Here is a 17,311-nt window from a genome sequence, read left to right on the forward strand (position 1 = left end):
CACCGGGCAGAAAGCCCAGAAACACTTGACACTTTAATGAGTGTGTGATTGTGCACATGAGTGGATGTTTGTTGTTGTGGGAGGAAAATTTATATTGTCCAACATTTCTAAGTAATTTAAAATTTGTTTTTGGTATAGCAAAGAATCAGTTGTCAGCAGCATTAATGATTAATCCAGCTTTTTTTAGGGTTAGGGTTGTGCTTATAATATCATGCATCAATGATAGTCAGAGATGCTGACGATAGCAGATGTCTTTGTCGATAGTCAAGACGATATTGGGCTCATTCCCCTATTAATGTATTAAATTATTTTTATTATTATTATTATTATTAGGCGGCCTATTATAATTCAGCTATTATTATCAAATTGTCCCGCTATTTAAATCAGCACCACACTTCATACACACACACACACAAACACACACACGCAAGTGAGGATTAGAGCAGATAGCTGCTGAGATCCGGTATTTCATTGCACTTTAACAAGTAATCTAAACGGCCTATATATGTGCAATATTTTAACTGAGTTTAATTAATGCCACAGTTCTGTTAGAAAGCATCATTCTTGACTCTGTGGCATTGAATATTTCTCTGTGTATTTGAAAATTATTTATGAACTAACAGAATGCTTGAAAGTATAATATTTCTATTACTGGTGCTTCTATATGCCCATTCTTGTGTGCCTGTGCGGTTTTAAACACCAAATATTTATGAAATGGCCTAAGACAAATACAGAGAGAGTCTCTCTTTTGCTACCACCCACCCATAATAATATTGTGTATCGCAATCTCACGGGCTGGCGATATGACGATTTGAAAAATGACTGTATCGCCCAACACTAGAGTCACTTTGGCTCCATTACATTTTACTTTAGGTTTACATGAGTTGTTTTGTTATGGTTGTAGTTTTTTGTGTGTGTGTGTGTGTGGGGGGGGGGGGTTGCTTTGTTAGGGCTTTTTAGTTTTGTTTTGTGGGTTTTTGTTTGTCTGTTTTATGTTTTAGCTTTCTGTTTTGTGTGATTTTTGTTTTCTTTTGTGTGTTTTGTTTTTATTTTTGTTTTGTTCGATTTGGTTTGGTAGGACTTTTCAGTTTTGTTTTTTGTGTTTTGTTTTTGTTTGTTTTGCTTTTGAGATTTGTGATTTATTTTGTGTTTGTTTTGCTTCTTGTGTGTGTGTGTGTGTGTTTGTGATTTTATTAGGGATGTTTGTGTTTTGTTTTGTCAGGTTGAGTTTAATTTAGTTTTCTGTGTTTTGTCTGGTTGACTTTTTTTTTTTTGTTTAACTTTGACTATTTTCTCTTTCTCTGTCAGATCCAGACTACACTGTTGTTCTGAGTTCATCTTTGAACGCAAAGTTCTCTGGTGACCCGATGGAGTTGGAATGCAAAGCCACAAACACGTCAAACCTTCTTAGTGGACGACTGGGAGTGTTGTGGCTGTACAGAGACGTTCCGCCTGGTGCCGTGCCAGGTTCTACTCACACCATCGTGTCACTGGATGAGAATGGGATCCTTGTGCCAGGCAACACGTACAAGAGCCGTGTGGAGGCGGGGTTTATTACATTGACTAGAATGGAACCTTACACATTCAAGCTCCGCCTCTTTCGCACCACGGATGCTGACGCTGGTGAATACATGTGTGCCATAATGGCATGGGTACCATCTCGACATGGGAATTGGAAAAAGGTAGCTAAGTATGTGACCCCAGCACTTGAAGTCAGCTTTGCAAACAAGCGTAAGTGTGCATCCATTTGGATGGTTTTGTCATTTCTAATTATATTATATTATATTATATTATATTATATTATATTATATTATATTATATTATATTATATTATATTATATTATATTATATTATTTAATTCATGCACACATATACACACACACACGCACACTAGGGTGACCATATGTCCTCTTTTTCCCGTACATGGCTTCTTTTAGGACCTAAAAAAAATGCTTCCTCTCTAGGGCTGGGTACCGAACTTCGATGCCTTTATGGTATCGAACGAAAAACTTCGATACTATGAGTATAGAAAAATTATTTATCTTTCGGTGCCAAATTTCAGTTCCAAAAGCCAAGCACCGTTTGTTTGGATTTTTTTGTTTTTTTGCCAAGCTGCTGTGTCTGTGTGAGCTTGTAGCATATGTGCATGTAAGGACCTAAAGAGTAAGGACACCAAAGCCGGCAATACCACCAATTTAATGAAGCATTTGTTTTTGATGAGTGTTTTGCCCTCCCTCCCTGTTTGGTCTATTCCATTGCGTATCTTGAAACACGCCCACTTTCACATCGTCTAAAAAACAGAGAGAGAGAGACAGATTTATCTAGTACAGCGAATTTCTCTAAGCAGCAGGCCACTGTATACGTTCACTTAAAACATAACCGACTGTGTTTACGAAAATACTTGCAGAGACAATTATTTTTATATAATTGTGTGTGTATGTGTTCATTCAGAAGTTACGATATGCGAAAGATGAATTCATTCTCTGTACGCGCATTGTCTGAAATGCTGCTGGCAGCGCGTGCTTTGAATGAAAGCATCACATCATTAAAACAACACTTACCATATTATCGCAGAAGATATACTGTATATCGAACACCTTGAGTGGGAAATGAATCACCCGAAGTTGTGTGCACACTTGTTTGCAGATGCCAGACCACCTATTCTAAACTTGCTTTCCTGCAATCCGTGTTCTTCTGACTTCTGACTATTTTGTTAATATAACAAATTTTTGCAGATAGGATTATACAATAGGAGAAATTGCATTATTGACCCAATTGGTAGCGCCATCTCTCAACTTCCTTTGAGGGTGCGTTAAACTACTGTGGTCTTATTCCCAAGGCTCTTGCCTGTCATCGTGCAAATTTGCTAACATTTTTACTGTAGAATTTTGTAAGTTATGGACCCACAAACTTGGCTGATATGTCAATACAACAACAGGAGAAATTGCATTATATCTCAGCTTCCTTTGAGGGTGCATTTAAGGTTCTACTGGGCTCTTTCTCTCAAGGCATTTGACTGTTATCTTGCACATTTTTAGACCTTTTTACTTTAACATTTTGAAGTTATGGACCCATGAATTAGGCAGATATGACAATAACAGGAGAAAGTGCAGTCTCCAGACTGTATTGTCATGTCTGCCAAACTTATGGGACCATATCTTCAAAATGCTACAGTAAAAATATCTGAAACTTTGCATGGTCACAGTCAAATGCCTTGGGAATAAGACCACAGTTTGACTTTTAATTTACCCTCTAAGGCAGCTGAGATATGGTGCCTCCATTTGGGCCAATAATGCAATGTTATCCAGTTACTGTATTATCATATCAGCCAAGTGTATGGGTCCATAACTTAAAAATTATTAGGACTGCCTATGCATAGGGCCCAGGATCTTGTGCAGCGCCCCTGGTCAAGTACACTGGTAATATATTACCACAGTAGAAATTTTAACACATCCCCAAAGGAAGCTGAGATATAGCGCCACCATTTGGTGCAGTAATGCTGTTTTTTCCTGTCTCTGTATTGTCATTTCAGCCAAGTTTGTGGGTCCATAACTTAAAAATGCTACAGTACAAATATCTGAAAAGTTGCATGATTGCAGTCAAATGCCTTGGGAATAAGACCACAGTATTAATTATAATGCATCCTCAAAGGAAGCTGAGATACTGTGCCTCAAATAGGCCAATAATGCAATTTTCCTATTGTATAGTCTTATCTGCCAAACTTATGGGTTCATACTGCAACTTAAAAATGCTACAGTAAAAATGTCTAAATGTGTAGGTGTTCACATTCAAGTGCACTGGGAATATGACCTCAGTGGAACTTTTTACGCATCAAGCTGAGATATAGCACCACCAATTGGGCCAATAATGCAATGTTATCCGGTTACTGTATTGTCATATCAACCAAGTATTTGGGTCCATAACTTAAAAATGCTACAGTAAAAATGTCTGAGAATTTGCATGATTACAGTCAAATGCCTTGGGAATAAGACCACAGTATGACTTTTAACACACCCTCTAAGGCAGCTGAGATATAGAGCCACCAATTGGGCCAGTAATGCAATGTTCTCCAGTTACTGTATTATCATATCAGCCAAGTTTATGGGTCCATAACTTAAAAATACTACAGTACAATTTTCTAAATATGTGCGTGGTTACAGTCAAGTGCACTGGTAATCTGACCACTTTGGAAATTTTAACGCACTCTCAAAGGCAGTTGAGATATAGCCCCACCAATTGGGCCAAAAATTCAATTTCTCTTGTTATTGTATTGTCATATCAGCCTAATTTATAGGTCCATAACTCCAAAATGCTACGGTAAAAATGTCTGAAAATGTGTGTGGTAAGTCAAGTGCACTGGGAATATGACTTCAGTGGAACTTTTAAGGCACCCTCAAAGGTAACTGAGATATAGCCCCACCAATTGGGCAAAAAATTCAATTTCTCTTGTTATTGTATTGTCATATCAGCCTAATTTATGTGTCCATAACTCCAAAATGCTATGGTAAAAATGTCTGAATGATGACATGGTGGCAGTCAAGTGCCCTGGGAAATATTCAACACACCCTAAAGGACACCTTAGGTATAGCGCCCCCTATAGATCTATCAATGCAATAGCTCAGGTCTATATTGTCATACATGTCAAATGTATAGGTCCATAACTTCAAAATGATATCATAAACATTTCTAAATCTTTTGAGACATTAAAACTTCTAATGAAACTTTTAACGCACCCTCAAGGACAGCTGAGATTTTGTGCCTCCTAGGCTTGGGCGGTATCCAAATTTTGATACCGTCAAACCTCCTCCCTATTTTACCTCGGTATACGGTATTACCGTGAATAATTAAAAAATTATGACGTCAGGCTGAGACAGCATCACCAAACTGTTGGCTTGTGCCTAAACCATTCAGAAACTGAATACCAAACACTAATACTGAAAAAATAACAAAATTACATGCACAACAATATTAACAACTTTTATTAGCAACAAATAGCAATAGTCAAACATAATTAAATTAACATAAACATACAGAACAGTTTTTGCGCAGAGATGCGCACACAAATCAATAAAATCACTAGGGGTGTGCACAGATATTATTATTATAATATTCGTTCGGCTCTAATTATTCGATAAATAAAAATGATATTCGAATTTCGACATATATTTGCTTGCCATAAAGAAAAAAAAGGGAAAGAAGTCCACAATAAAACCTAATTCCCTCACTTTCTGTGATTCTCCATGGCATATTTGAAGATGTATGAAAGCAAAAAATAATTAATGAATGAATAAGAACTGCGGTCTTCTACAGTATTTCAAATATGCCGTGGAGAATCAGAGAAAGTGACCGCATTCAAGAACATTGTTCCGGCGTCTCTCAAGCAACGAATAAACACCGCTAACTTGGAGAATGCAGTGAAAACTCCTCTTCTCGCGTCTGCCCTAGACCCTCGGCCCAAAGATCTCAGGTTTCTCGATGAAAACATGAGAGAAGTAAGAAAAAAAAAACTTTTTTGAACATTATCAGAACATTATCCTGATGCGAGTGGTGCGTCACCAACGATAAAGAAGATGTAAACTGGGAACAGTTCTTGCTGGAGCCATGTATTCCACCAGATGAGGATCCCATTCAGTGGTGAAACGAAAACACGAAGCGCTTCACAAAACTTATTCGCTTAGCACAGCGTTATTTGTGAGTCCCGCCAACGTCTGTGCCGTCAGAGCGCGTTTTCTCCACGGACCGGCCTTATTGTTAACAGACTAAGGAGCCGACTTTCCCCCGATCATGTTTACATGCCCGGTAAAACAATAGAAAAAAAAGCAAAAAAGATTTGCAGACAGTTTCAAAGTTAAATGTAAGCTACATTCTGTACAATGGCATAATTGCTGCAGGCTGCTTTACGTTTTTTCTTTGTTCATTTTTTATTTTTATTTTTTGCTTTTAATCTGTAGGCTACTTTTGTTTGTTTGCATTGTTAAAGTTTTTCAGCTACAAAATACGATGTGTAATATTCAAGCTTATTGTGTGTAAGCTTGTTCCAAAATGACAGAAACAATAAATGTTGCTGAAAAATAACGTCTGTCTCATTAAACTTAATTAAAATATACGAATATTCGTTTTTTGTGAGCTCAAAATTATTCGAATGTGATATTTGCGGAAAAACGCCCATCCATAAAAATCACACAAAGAGCATCTTATAAAAAAAGAGCAAATAGACCCACAACACTCAACCAGAGTTGAAAAAAAAAATTATATATATATATATATATATATATATATAAAATAAAAAGTTATTGAAAAGCAATACGTTTAAATAAAAACTTCTTCTTTCCAGTCTTCTTTCCAAAATAGTTTTTAATGAAAACCAAATAAAATTACCCGAAACCATTAAATAAAAAATAAACACAGTGCCAATAGGAACGAATGGCAAGTGGCATACAATGTAGTCAAGATTTTTCGCTAGGGCACGTTGTGGACCGACAACTTTACCTGCGGTGCTGAAAACCTGCTTCGATGGTGTGCTTGTGGCACAGACGCACAGGTACTTTCGTGCCACTCGCGACATCTGGGGAAAACACCAGTCAGCATTTTTCCATGAATGAAGTGGGTCCTCGTCTCCTTGAGTAACTGGCTCTAAACGGTATGCTGTTATTTCAGCTCCGATTCGGTCCTCTACGTTGCCGATGCCGACAGGACCTGCCATTGCATAGTTTTTTTTTTTTTTGCAGCATATTCACAGAGTCATCTTTTTTCATGAGGGCACAATTTGCAAATAGCCTCGTCCTTATTCACCACCTCTCCCTTCTCGTTCGGTCGAAACCCGAAATACTGGCAAACTGCAGAATTTATGTTCTTTTTCGAGACCAGGTCACATCGGTGCGCAACTCGCCATCTTTTCCCCTCTTCTCTCTTTCTCCTCGTCTCGTTGTCACGCGATGACATCCACGCATACACATGTTTAGTCATTAAATAAATTATATTTAATATTTAATCCTTGTCTCCTATATAAGTGCATTGTTTTTTTTATTGTTTTTTTATTAACGGTATGACGGTATTGGAATGATACCGTTGCTATTTTTAGATCCCGCGGTATACCATATTACCGTATTACCGCCCAAGCCTAGTGCCTCCAATTGGGCAATCAATGCAATGGCCTATTCCACCGTTTAGTCACATTTGTCATATTAATAGGTCCATCTTCAAAATGGTATAGTAAACATGTCTGATATATAATGATATATATACACAATTTTATTTTTATTTATTTATTTTTCTTTTTTTTTTTTTTTATGGACAAGCACACTTGGTATAAGCACCTTGTGAAACTGTCAACACCCTCGGAGACAACATGATACAGTAACCAACATTGCAATGGCTCATTCAGTTTAATTCATATTTATTGGTTCACGCAAAGAAAGAAGGAGTGGTTTCAGTAACTGCAGTTAGTGTTGAAGTAGCCATGTCAGGGAGATGCTGTGTGTACTTTATTTGGCCTTCCGAAAGTAGATGCATTTAAGAATCTTTAATAAGATTACTTACAACAGAACAGCAACGCATTTTATGGACAACTGTTTCATGAACCTAGGAGAGGAGGTAATTCTGACTTTGAATCAGCTACTGTAAGAATGTTTTATTATTAGTTTAAATATTTGCTATTGAATGTTCAAATGCGGATACGGATCATTACACAAAATAATAAAAGTTAATCAAAATTGTGAGTTCAGAAGTGAAGCAGATCATATCATTGGGTAGCATAAGTATGCATTTGAATAGTTACTTAATCTTAAAGAATTAGTTCACCCAAAGAAGAAAATGGCAAGACCATGCAACATGTTTCAGTCACTGCCTTGCTTTGTTTAGTTTGCACTATGTGAAATATAAAATATATTAGGGGTCTAGTTTGTATCAGACAAACTAGACGCCTAAATATAGCAGTTCAAATGTTCACACTTCTATTTTGGTCTGAGATATAACATCGCAGCTCATGATTTCCTGCATCATTTCTATAAATTACCTGAATGGAATAACCATATGCATGGAAGCATTTGCACCGGATGACTTCAGACAGCAACGTCTCTGTCTGTTTTTTATATTCCAAGAGACTTGCCAATACATTGTCTTGTGCAATTCAAGACCAATAACTTTCTTTCAGCGAGAAGACAAGGCTCTCTATAGCTGCATGAAAAGCAAAAGTAGTGTATTGTTTCATGACCACATTTCTGAATATTGTCTGGATATCGATCATTCAGAGCTCAAGATTTTTCTATTGAATTAAGTTTCAACTTTATCTTAAAAACTTATCTAAAAATTTATTAGGAAATAAACACAGAGCCCAAATGAGACCTGAATAAATGCACTTAATGTTTATATTGTTTGGAGCAATATAATGAGGATAGCAGCTCAGATCATATTGAGATCAGTGTTATTTTAATATTATTTATATAATGTTATATTTGTATGAACATTTTAATATTAATAATATAATAAATAATACAAATTTAAATAAATAAATAACAAAATAACATTATATTATATTAAATAAAAATACAAAATAATTAATTTTGTAATATTTTTAGTTTTCATTTTTAATTTCAGTTTTTGTTTTTTGTAAATTTTGCTATGAGCTTTTATGATTTTTATTATATATATATATATATATATATATATATATATAATATTACTGTTTGTTTAATTTGTTTTTATTTCAGTTTTAGTTTATTTTAGTTCAGTTTTTATTTCCCGTTTGCTTTAGAATTTTATTTTATTTTATTCCAATCAACAAAATATTTTTGATAGTTTTAATTTAACAATAATATGATAATAACACTGATTGAGATCTCTGACTTTTATTTGCAGAGCAAATATAAGCAATTGTGAACTAATTTTGAGAATGAAAGTCTCAATTTAATCTCATTGTTCTCTTGGAGACATCATTAATGATATGTGACTTGTTCTCCTCATTCATTAGTTCCTGTTCTCGGTGTCGTGGCCCAGGGTCTCCGTGAAGCCACGGCTGCTGGCTCCACATTTGAGATGAGCTGCCAGGTCAACATCCAGAATCTCCCACCGGGAACTGCCTTCTCAATCCTCATCTTGTATGAGGTGGCCATCGGGTCACCCAGCCGAAAACTGGCCTCTCTGGGCCCTGAGATGGTTCTTCAGCTGGAGGACTGGGTTGAGCCAGGCCGAAAGGACAGCCTGATGCTGGTGAAGACCGGTAAAAGGGAGTTCCAGTTCCGGATCCAGGCGGTGCAGGTAACCGATCGTGGATTCTATTCATGTGAAATGAAAGCTTGGACGAAGCAGCCCGGGGAAGACTGGATTGAGATGGCCAAAGGAGTGTCCAATAAGGTTCAGATTGCTTTTGCACACAAAGGTACAGAATACAAAATATATTTGGGTGAACAAAACATATACATTTCTACCATCAGAAATGCCCATAGTGCTTTCAGAAATTACATTACATGAATTAGTTTTTGATTAGAATATTTGTTCTTCTTTTTTTATTTTTTTATTATATAACCTGTGTTTGTCATTTTATTGTGTTTGGTCTATCATTGAATAATTATTTGTCTTAATATTTAATGTTTATTAAAATGTGTATGATTATTAATAATAAAATACTAATAATAGTAATAAATGTGTTATTATTGTTGTTATATTATTATTTAAATAAAATGATTAAAATAATAATAATGGTTGCACTTTATTTTACAGTACATGTACTTACATGTACTTATAGTGTACTTACAGTGTATTTATCTAAGAAAGTTCTGGTAACACAAGGTAACTACATGGGGTAGGGTTAAGTTTAGGGGTAGGTTCAGGGTTAGTACCTAATTATTACATAGTTATTGTAATTACTATAATAAGTAAATAGTATGTACATGAGGAACAGGACTGTAAAATAAAGTGCTACCATAATAATTATTATTATTAATTATTAAATTATACGAATAACAATAATTTTATTATTATTGTTTATTATTATTATTATTATCATCATCATTATTATTATTTACAGAAAGTCACATTCAGCAGATTAGAGAACAGCAATAATGTAGTTCACATTTTGCGAAGAAATAAAAAATTAGTAAGTTTGCTATAGTCGATTTTTGCTATATTTGGTATATATTTGGTATATGTGTTTGTTTGAAAATTAAGTTCATGGTCGGCCCGTGGCATAGGCGACATAGGTCGTTGCCTAGGGCACAAAACGACTCGTGGGCACTGCAGGAAAGTATTTATTTATGTTTTTTGGTCGGAAATCCTCTTGTGACCATGCTCTCCTACACCCATATATTAATCAAAATAATTTCTGACAGTTAACGTAATTTTTGTACCGATCGATCATCCAACTGATTAAAATAATATGAAAATAAAATAAATTTGACATCACTGAAAAATAAAATTTGACAACATTCCATGTTGGAATGATTTAAACAAGTTCTGCCTCATTGCATATAATACATCATCATAATGCATTAATTATGCATGCCCCATGCAGTTAAAATAGTTTTGCCTTTTATTTTATCTTAAAGTAAAATAAATAAATAAAAAATAGTGAAAAAATGTAATTATCAGGAGCACAATGCAGGAAGCGAGGCAAAGAAGATGAGCAGAAAAATATCAATATAGAGGTAAAAATCACAGGTCAATGGCTGTGTATTAGCCTGTGATGTTTATGTAGTATTTTGAAATAGCCTTTTAGAACATCTTAGCTGGCTACACTGTTGCTTGAGTTAACTGCTTATTTAAATTAACTTTATTTTCTTTACAATAAATTTAAGCTTCTGTAATTTTGTTTTAATTGTATGTGTGTGTGTGTGTGTGTGTGTGTGTGTGTATATATATATATATATATATGTATATATATATATATATATATATATATATATATGTGTGTGTGTGTGTGTGTGTGTGTGTGTGTGTGTGTGTGTGTGTGGTTATAGTTATGATGGAGTTTACATTTTGGGGTGAGATAATCAAGAATAAGTACATAACCTGTTTTTATTATTTTATTGTGTGTGGTGTTGATTTTTTTTTCTTCTTATAACTCTTTGGGTTTGAGAAAAGTGCTTTTACAAATAAAAATAAAAATTAATAATAATAATAATAATAATAATGATGATGATGATGATGATATTACTGACTTCAAACTTTTGAACAGCAGGGTGTATATAATAAATATAATGCTCAGTATGCAGTATCCTTTAATATATCTATCATATAAGACTTAAATGATGCTATTTTTTCCCATTTTATCATTTCCTACAAGGTCCCACATTTGATTTGTCCATCAGTCCAGACTTAACGAGTGTTTTCCCCTGGGAAACTGTGAAGATGGAGTGTGACGTCAGTGTTACTGGCACGTCTCCCACTGCAGGCAAGTTCCACACGTTTCTTTCTCATCAACACACAAATGAAATAACACAAATGAATACTAATTAAACTGCCAGTATGAAATTAATTTTCAGTTTAAGCATTTTAAATGTCATAGTTTGCTTCTTTAAGCATTAACATAGCACAAAAATGTATCTTGTTTTGAAGGAATAGTTAATCTAAAAATGAAAATGTGCAGGACATGTCCTCACCCTCAGGCAATCCAAGATGTAGATGGGTTTGTTTGTTCATTAGATTTGGAGTAAATTAGCATCACTTAACTTGCATTACATAACCACCAATGGATCCTCTGCAGTGAATGGGTGCAGTCAGGTACGGTAGGTGTATTTAACAGTTCAAGAAATTGAACAAACATAAAAATAAACCACTATATACACTTCACTGTATAATTTATACATTGATTCTAATTAAAGCAACTGTATTAACCCTCTGGGATCGATGAACGCACCGGCACATTTTGGGACATTTTTTTCCTGATATGCTGAAATGAACTTAAATTAATACTTTGTGTTTATACAGATAAGAGCAATACATCATTTGAATCTGTGAAGGGTCTACTTTTATTGGTGTACACTCACAATATCAATAAAAGATTGTGCTTTTGTAAAATAAAGAAAACAAACAGGGTGCGCTTTCAAACCCATCACAAAAATGAAGCCAAACTCAGCGAATACTTAACACAGACATGAGAAACATATCTATGGAAAGCTCGAAGGGTCATCTTTTAAAATAACCCTTTGGCACGTGAGTTTAAAATATCCTAACTGAGACCCCGGCGTGAGTTTTTGCCTTATTGTTTCAATGGCGACACGTCATGCTTGTCATGTGACACAACACAGCCAAAATAGATCTGTATGTCTCTGGTATGAAACATGGATCGCTTTTATTTAGTTTTTCCTATTTAAAATGTTCCCAAACATACACACTATATTATGGTATATCTGATATTCCGATTCTGAAATATGTGCAAATAATGTTAGTTCGCACTGAATCCGAGCTGTGGGATTTACATCACGCACATTCATCCTCTCCTTCCGAAGCACGTTAAAGTCTCCAGTAAACTGGGAGAAGAGCAGAGTAAACTTTAGTTACACACACAGTCTGATATGATATCAATAAAAACATTGTTGTCAGATTATATTTGTAGGGATCATTATTGCCGTTTCCACAGACATCAGCATATATTTTATGAACAGTAAATGTATGTTTTTGCTAGTACTCATGTGTATTTAAATATCTGAAACCTAAAATAAGCATTATATGGTTGAAAACGTGCTCATCGTGTCTGATCTGGCTCTGTGTCATTCAAAGCACGAAAGCAGATTTAAATTCAGCAGTTGATGACGTGAAGCACTGAAAGTTCTTATCACACCGGTGTGATCGTATGCGTTAAAGGGTTAAGTAAGTCATGTCCAAAACAGATATTCTCTGATAAAATAATCTGAATGAAACCAATGTGCATTCTGGTCTTTCCCATCTGAGCTCATTATCTTTAATGCGATAACACCCATGTGCAGCATTCGCTATTCATACTGTTATCATCCATGTGAGACGCATGAGCCTGTAAATGCCCACATCACTTCCGTAAACAAAGCCTGAAGATTCATCAAGTTCATCTTGGATACTTTTCGTTTCTGGAAGAAGACACACTGAGAGGAATAAGCTACAATTTACCTCAGAAGAAGAACGCGATGCGACGCGTGGCTTGATCAGCGGAGGAGATGATTTATGATGAGTAAGTCATGCCTTATTACTTGCATTAGTTGTTATTGTAATATTGTGTAATAGCTTATTTTACTAGTTAGACTTTTCCCAAACTCTAAATCCTGACTAAGTGTATGAAATCAATTGAAACCTTTTGAGATATGTTCCATTTCATTGCATCTAAAAATATCACGGCACAAGGTTTTTTTTTTTTTTGTTTTTTTTTTTTTTTTTTTATTCTATAAAATATAAAACAACATGATATAAAAGTAATACAAATGTTAACACTGTAACACTATGAATGTAAGAGTCTAAGAATGTTTAGACCAGTGTTTACAGTGAAATACTCTGTTCGCAAATATGTGTAGATATTTATAATTTGCTTAATTTCGTTTCTCAGATATAAAATGTTTTTGTATTGTATAATACATACAAAGTGTTCTTGAGTTTATGCCTACAAAATCATGTTTTTGTTTTGTTTTTTTGAGCTGGAAATATTGATTGTTAATGTAATAATATAGTTGCTCCTGAAATCAACATGTAACAAATGTTTTTTTTTGTTTTTTTTTTTTTTGTGACCAGATACCTTGAAAACTTCACTTCAATTATTATAAGTTTTTTTTTTTTTCTGAGAGTACTGTACCAACATCAGATGTTCACCCAAAAATGAAAATTCTGTCATCATTTACTCACTCTCAAGTTGAGTATCTAAATCTGAATGAGTTTCTTTCTTCTGTCCAACACAAATGTTATTTTGAAGAATGTGGGTAACCAAACCGTTGTTGGTCCTCAGCTATCAAATTCAGGGGAGACCAACAACTGTTTGGTTACCCACATTCTTCAAAATATATTTTTTTGTGTTCAGCACAAGAAAGAAATGAATACAGGTTTGGGACAACGTGAGATTGAGTAAATAATGACAGAATTTATTTTGTGTCTTGGGGAAGTCGTGGCCTAGTGGTTAGAGAGTTTGACTGCTAACCCGAGGGTTGTAGGTTTGAATCTTGGGCTGGCAATAACATGACTTAGGTGCACTTGAGCAAGGCACTGAACCCCCAATTGCTCCCCGGGCATCGCAGCATAAATGGCTGCCCACTGCTCCGGGTGTGTGTTCACAGTGTGTGTGTGTGTGTGTGTGTTCACTGCTCTGTGTGTGTGCACTTTGGATGGGTTAAATGCAGAGCACGAATTCTGAGTATGGGTCACCATACTTGGCTGAATGTCACGTCACTCACTCACTTTTTTTGGTAAACTATCCCTTTAATAACAAGCAGCAGCATGTTTAGTATTATGAGTCTGCTGTCACTTTAAGAGCCGAACACATTTAATATACAGGCATGCATCCATTTTTTTTTCTCTCAATCGTTTACTTTCTCTTTAGACATAACCAACTGTGATTATATGTAAACCATGTTTTTCTTTTTTTTGATTGTATTAGCACAATCAGACGCGAAAGATAACTTAATCCAGTTTTTAGGCACCGTTTGACAGACTTGCACACACTTCAGGTGTACATGCTCAGAAAAAGCACATGTCAGAACGGCATGCAAATTAAATGTTTAACCGGCAAGGCTTTAAACAAATACAAATAATTTACTTTTGTGATTGCGAATAAGTGCAGTGTCCCTTGAGTGTAACTTTACCACTGATTTAACATTTGATGTGAATGTATGTCACATTGTATAGTAGATTGAGTAGTACTGCAACTGATAGAATGTGCCCTACACATGATACTACAATATTTCTTTATAAGCAAATTGTGGAGTCATTTTAATCCTCAACGTTCAAAAATTTTGATATCGCACACCACCTTAAACACTATTTTCTTCATAACAGCTGTAAAAAATCACGAAAACCCTGTTCCTGAGATGTTTCACACATCAGCCCAAATCAACCCATTCATAGCGAGACCAACATGAGCTTTGTGTAATAACAACAGATCAGCTAACAGCAGATGTGCTTGTGTGCCCATGTGTTGCATCTGGATGAAAAGTTGACAAAAGAAACAAAAGCTTCCTGTTTGTGTTTGTGTGTGTATGCGTGTGTTACCCATCTTTTAGGTTCTAACCGGTTTGTTGACATCTAGCAGGATTTTCTATTCTAATGCTTTATTCTGCAGTGTTTTATTTTTTTTTTTAATGCCCTAAAGATCAGACAGTCATTGCTTCATTGTGTCATTCAACACTTTACTGTTGATTTATCATCCAATTTCGTGTTTTACTTCCTTTAGGTGTGTTTATATGATGATAGTTCATATGTTCAGGAGTAAATTTGCTCAAGTGATAGTATCACAACAATCATAAAGTTTTGGTCGTCTTCATCCAGTATACCTTGATTCAGACATTTTGGCTCATATGTGCTGTAAAATTAGAGAATTGTTGAGAGATATATAGACAAATACAGATCCATTACAACAAAACTAGCTCTTTTTATTTCATTTTGCAGTCAGGACCTTTTATAACTGCAATATCTTTAATGAGATTTTATTACAAACAAAGTGGACAGTAGCATGTTCATTCATTTATGTATTTATTTATTTATTATCATCTGTGAATAGCAATGATCTGGAGATCAGAGATAACAGCATTATTTTAGTTTCATTTTTAATAAGTTTATATAATTTATGTTTTGTTCCAAACCCAAGCCTCAGTACTAATTTAATTTCCAAAGCACAATGAGCTTTCTTTTCACGACATACTGTACTATGAGGTCTTTTACACATTGATTTGTAAGCAGTCATTTGAGTTCACTGATTCAAGTACTTTAATGAACTTGTGACTTTATTTGATTTGTTTATACCATCTGCCACTGTCACAGTTCAGTGCATAATGCAAATTAATATCAAATAGGGCTGGTTTAATAAGTTACTTTTGCAAATTGTACTTGAAACTAATTTGCTAAATAATTCCTTAACACTTAACGCAGTTATGATCAGCTGGTTGCACATTATCTTCATTTAAAAAATATTTTCATATTTATTTTATATATTTAGTGATATATTTTTTTAATTTGTACGTTTTTGTAAGTCTTAGGGTAAAAAGGAAAGAAAGGAAGTCAAGTGGCCAAATTATCTTGCGACATTTTATAATTAATACAATTTTATAATTTTTGTAATCCAGATTTCAGGCAGGTTGCTGTTATATTTGAAACCTGTTGGAGGTTAAATGTTGGTCAAAATGAGGCAATAAATGAGTCTAAATGAGTTCAAACATGTCTGTGCTTGCCTTTATTGCAGCACAAATTTGGAAATTAATGTTTAATGTTGGGAAAAGACTGATGTCATGTGAAACTGGGTCACATTCTGTGTTTTTAAGCATGCAGCAACATGTCATGCTGCCTGAAAATCAAGACGGCATGTATTAATTAGATGCAGTTCAAAGAGTTATTGTATTGTCTGTAGATCAATATAAAAGATGTTAATATAAAGCACTTTATATTTTTTGTTGTTTGATTAAAACCACTTGATGACTGCACAAGGTGACCTGCACTATTATTTTAGTTTTTACTATTATTTTAGTGCTTTGCCTGTTGTGTTGTTATGTTTATACTTCATATCATAACCTGTTATTTTTTAGTTTTAGTTTAGGTTCCTTTCAGAAGATCTCAAAATATAGGCTGCTTTGTTTCAAGTTACCTAGTTTTGATTAATATCACATGCGTTTTTTGTGGAGAAGCCAGTACCAGAATTATGAAAGCTTATTTGCGCCATAAAAAATAAATAAATAATAATAATAAAAAATTATGTGTTTTTTTTCCTCCTTGCATTTATTATTATTTTTTTTAATAGGTTTATGTCTCACAATTCTGACATTTGATCTAACATTTCATTTTTATCTCACAATTCTGACTTTTAATCTCAAAAATTGAGTTTTTATTACACAATTCTAACTTTTTAGCCTGAGTTTATATATCGCAATTCTGACTTTTTCATGCAATTCTGAGAAAAGGTCAAAATTGCAAAATGTAATTTTATTTTTACTTTTTTAAAATAGTTGTTATATGCTTTTGTCAGTTTTGTTTGTTTTTAAATATAATTTGTATTTCACTTTTTATTTAGGTAATTTTTAAACTTCAAATTAACCTTATTTATTTCATTTAGCTGCCAAGGCAACATTTCAAAGTTTCTTAAGTTTAAGGTTTTCATTTAATAATTTAACTTCAGTTAACAATTTTCATTAGTTAACAGTAACAACACTCATAAGGA

The 17,311-nt window shown here is 34.3% G+C and overlaps 1 protein-coding gene across 1 annotated transcript in view; it reads left to right on the plus strand.

The window, feature by feature from the left end:
• Positions 1–17,311, plus strand: part of LOC113098585 (prostaglandin F2 receptor negative regulator-like) — a 59,601-nt gene that overhangs the window by 34,458 nt on the left and 7,832 nt on the right. The window contains exons 5-7 of the mRNA XM_026263659.1: positions 1,309–1,731; positions 8,969–9,376; positions 11,279–11,386. Of these exons, the coding sequence (XP_026119444.1) occupies positions 1,309–1,731; positions 8,969–9,376; positions 11,279–11,386 (939 nt within the window). The remainder of the gene's footprint in view (positions 1–1,308; positions 1,732–8,968; positions 9,377–11,278; positions 11,387–17,311) is intronic.

Source organism: Carassius auratus, chromosome 1 (assembly GCF_003368295.1).
Source record: "Carassius auratus strain Wakin chromosome 1, ASM336829v1, whole genome shotgun sequence".
Taxonomy (NCBI): Eukaryota; Metazoa; Chordata; class Actinopteri; order Cypriniformes; family Cyprinidae; genus Carassius; species Carassius auratus.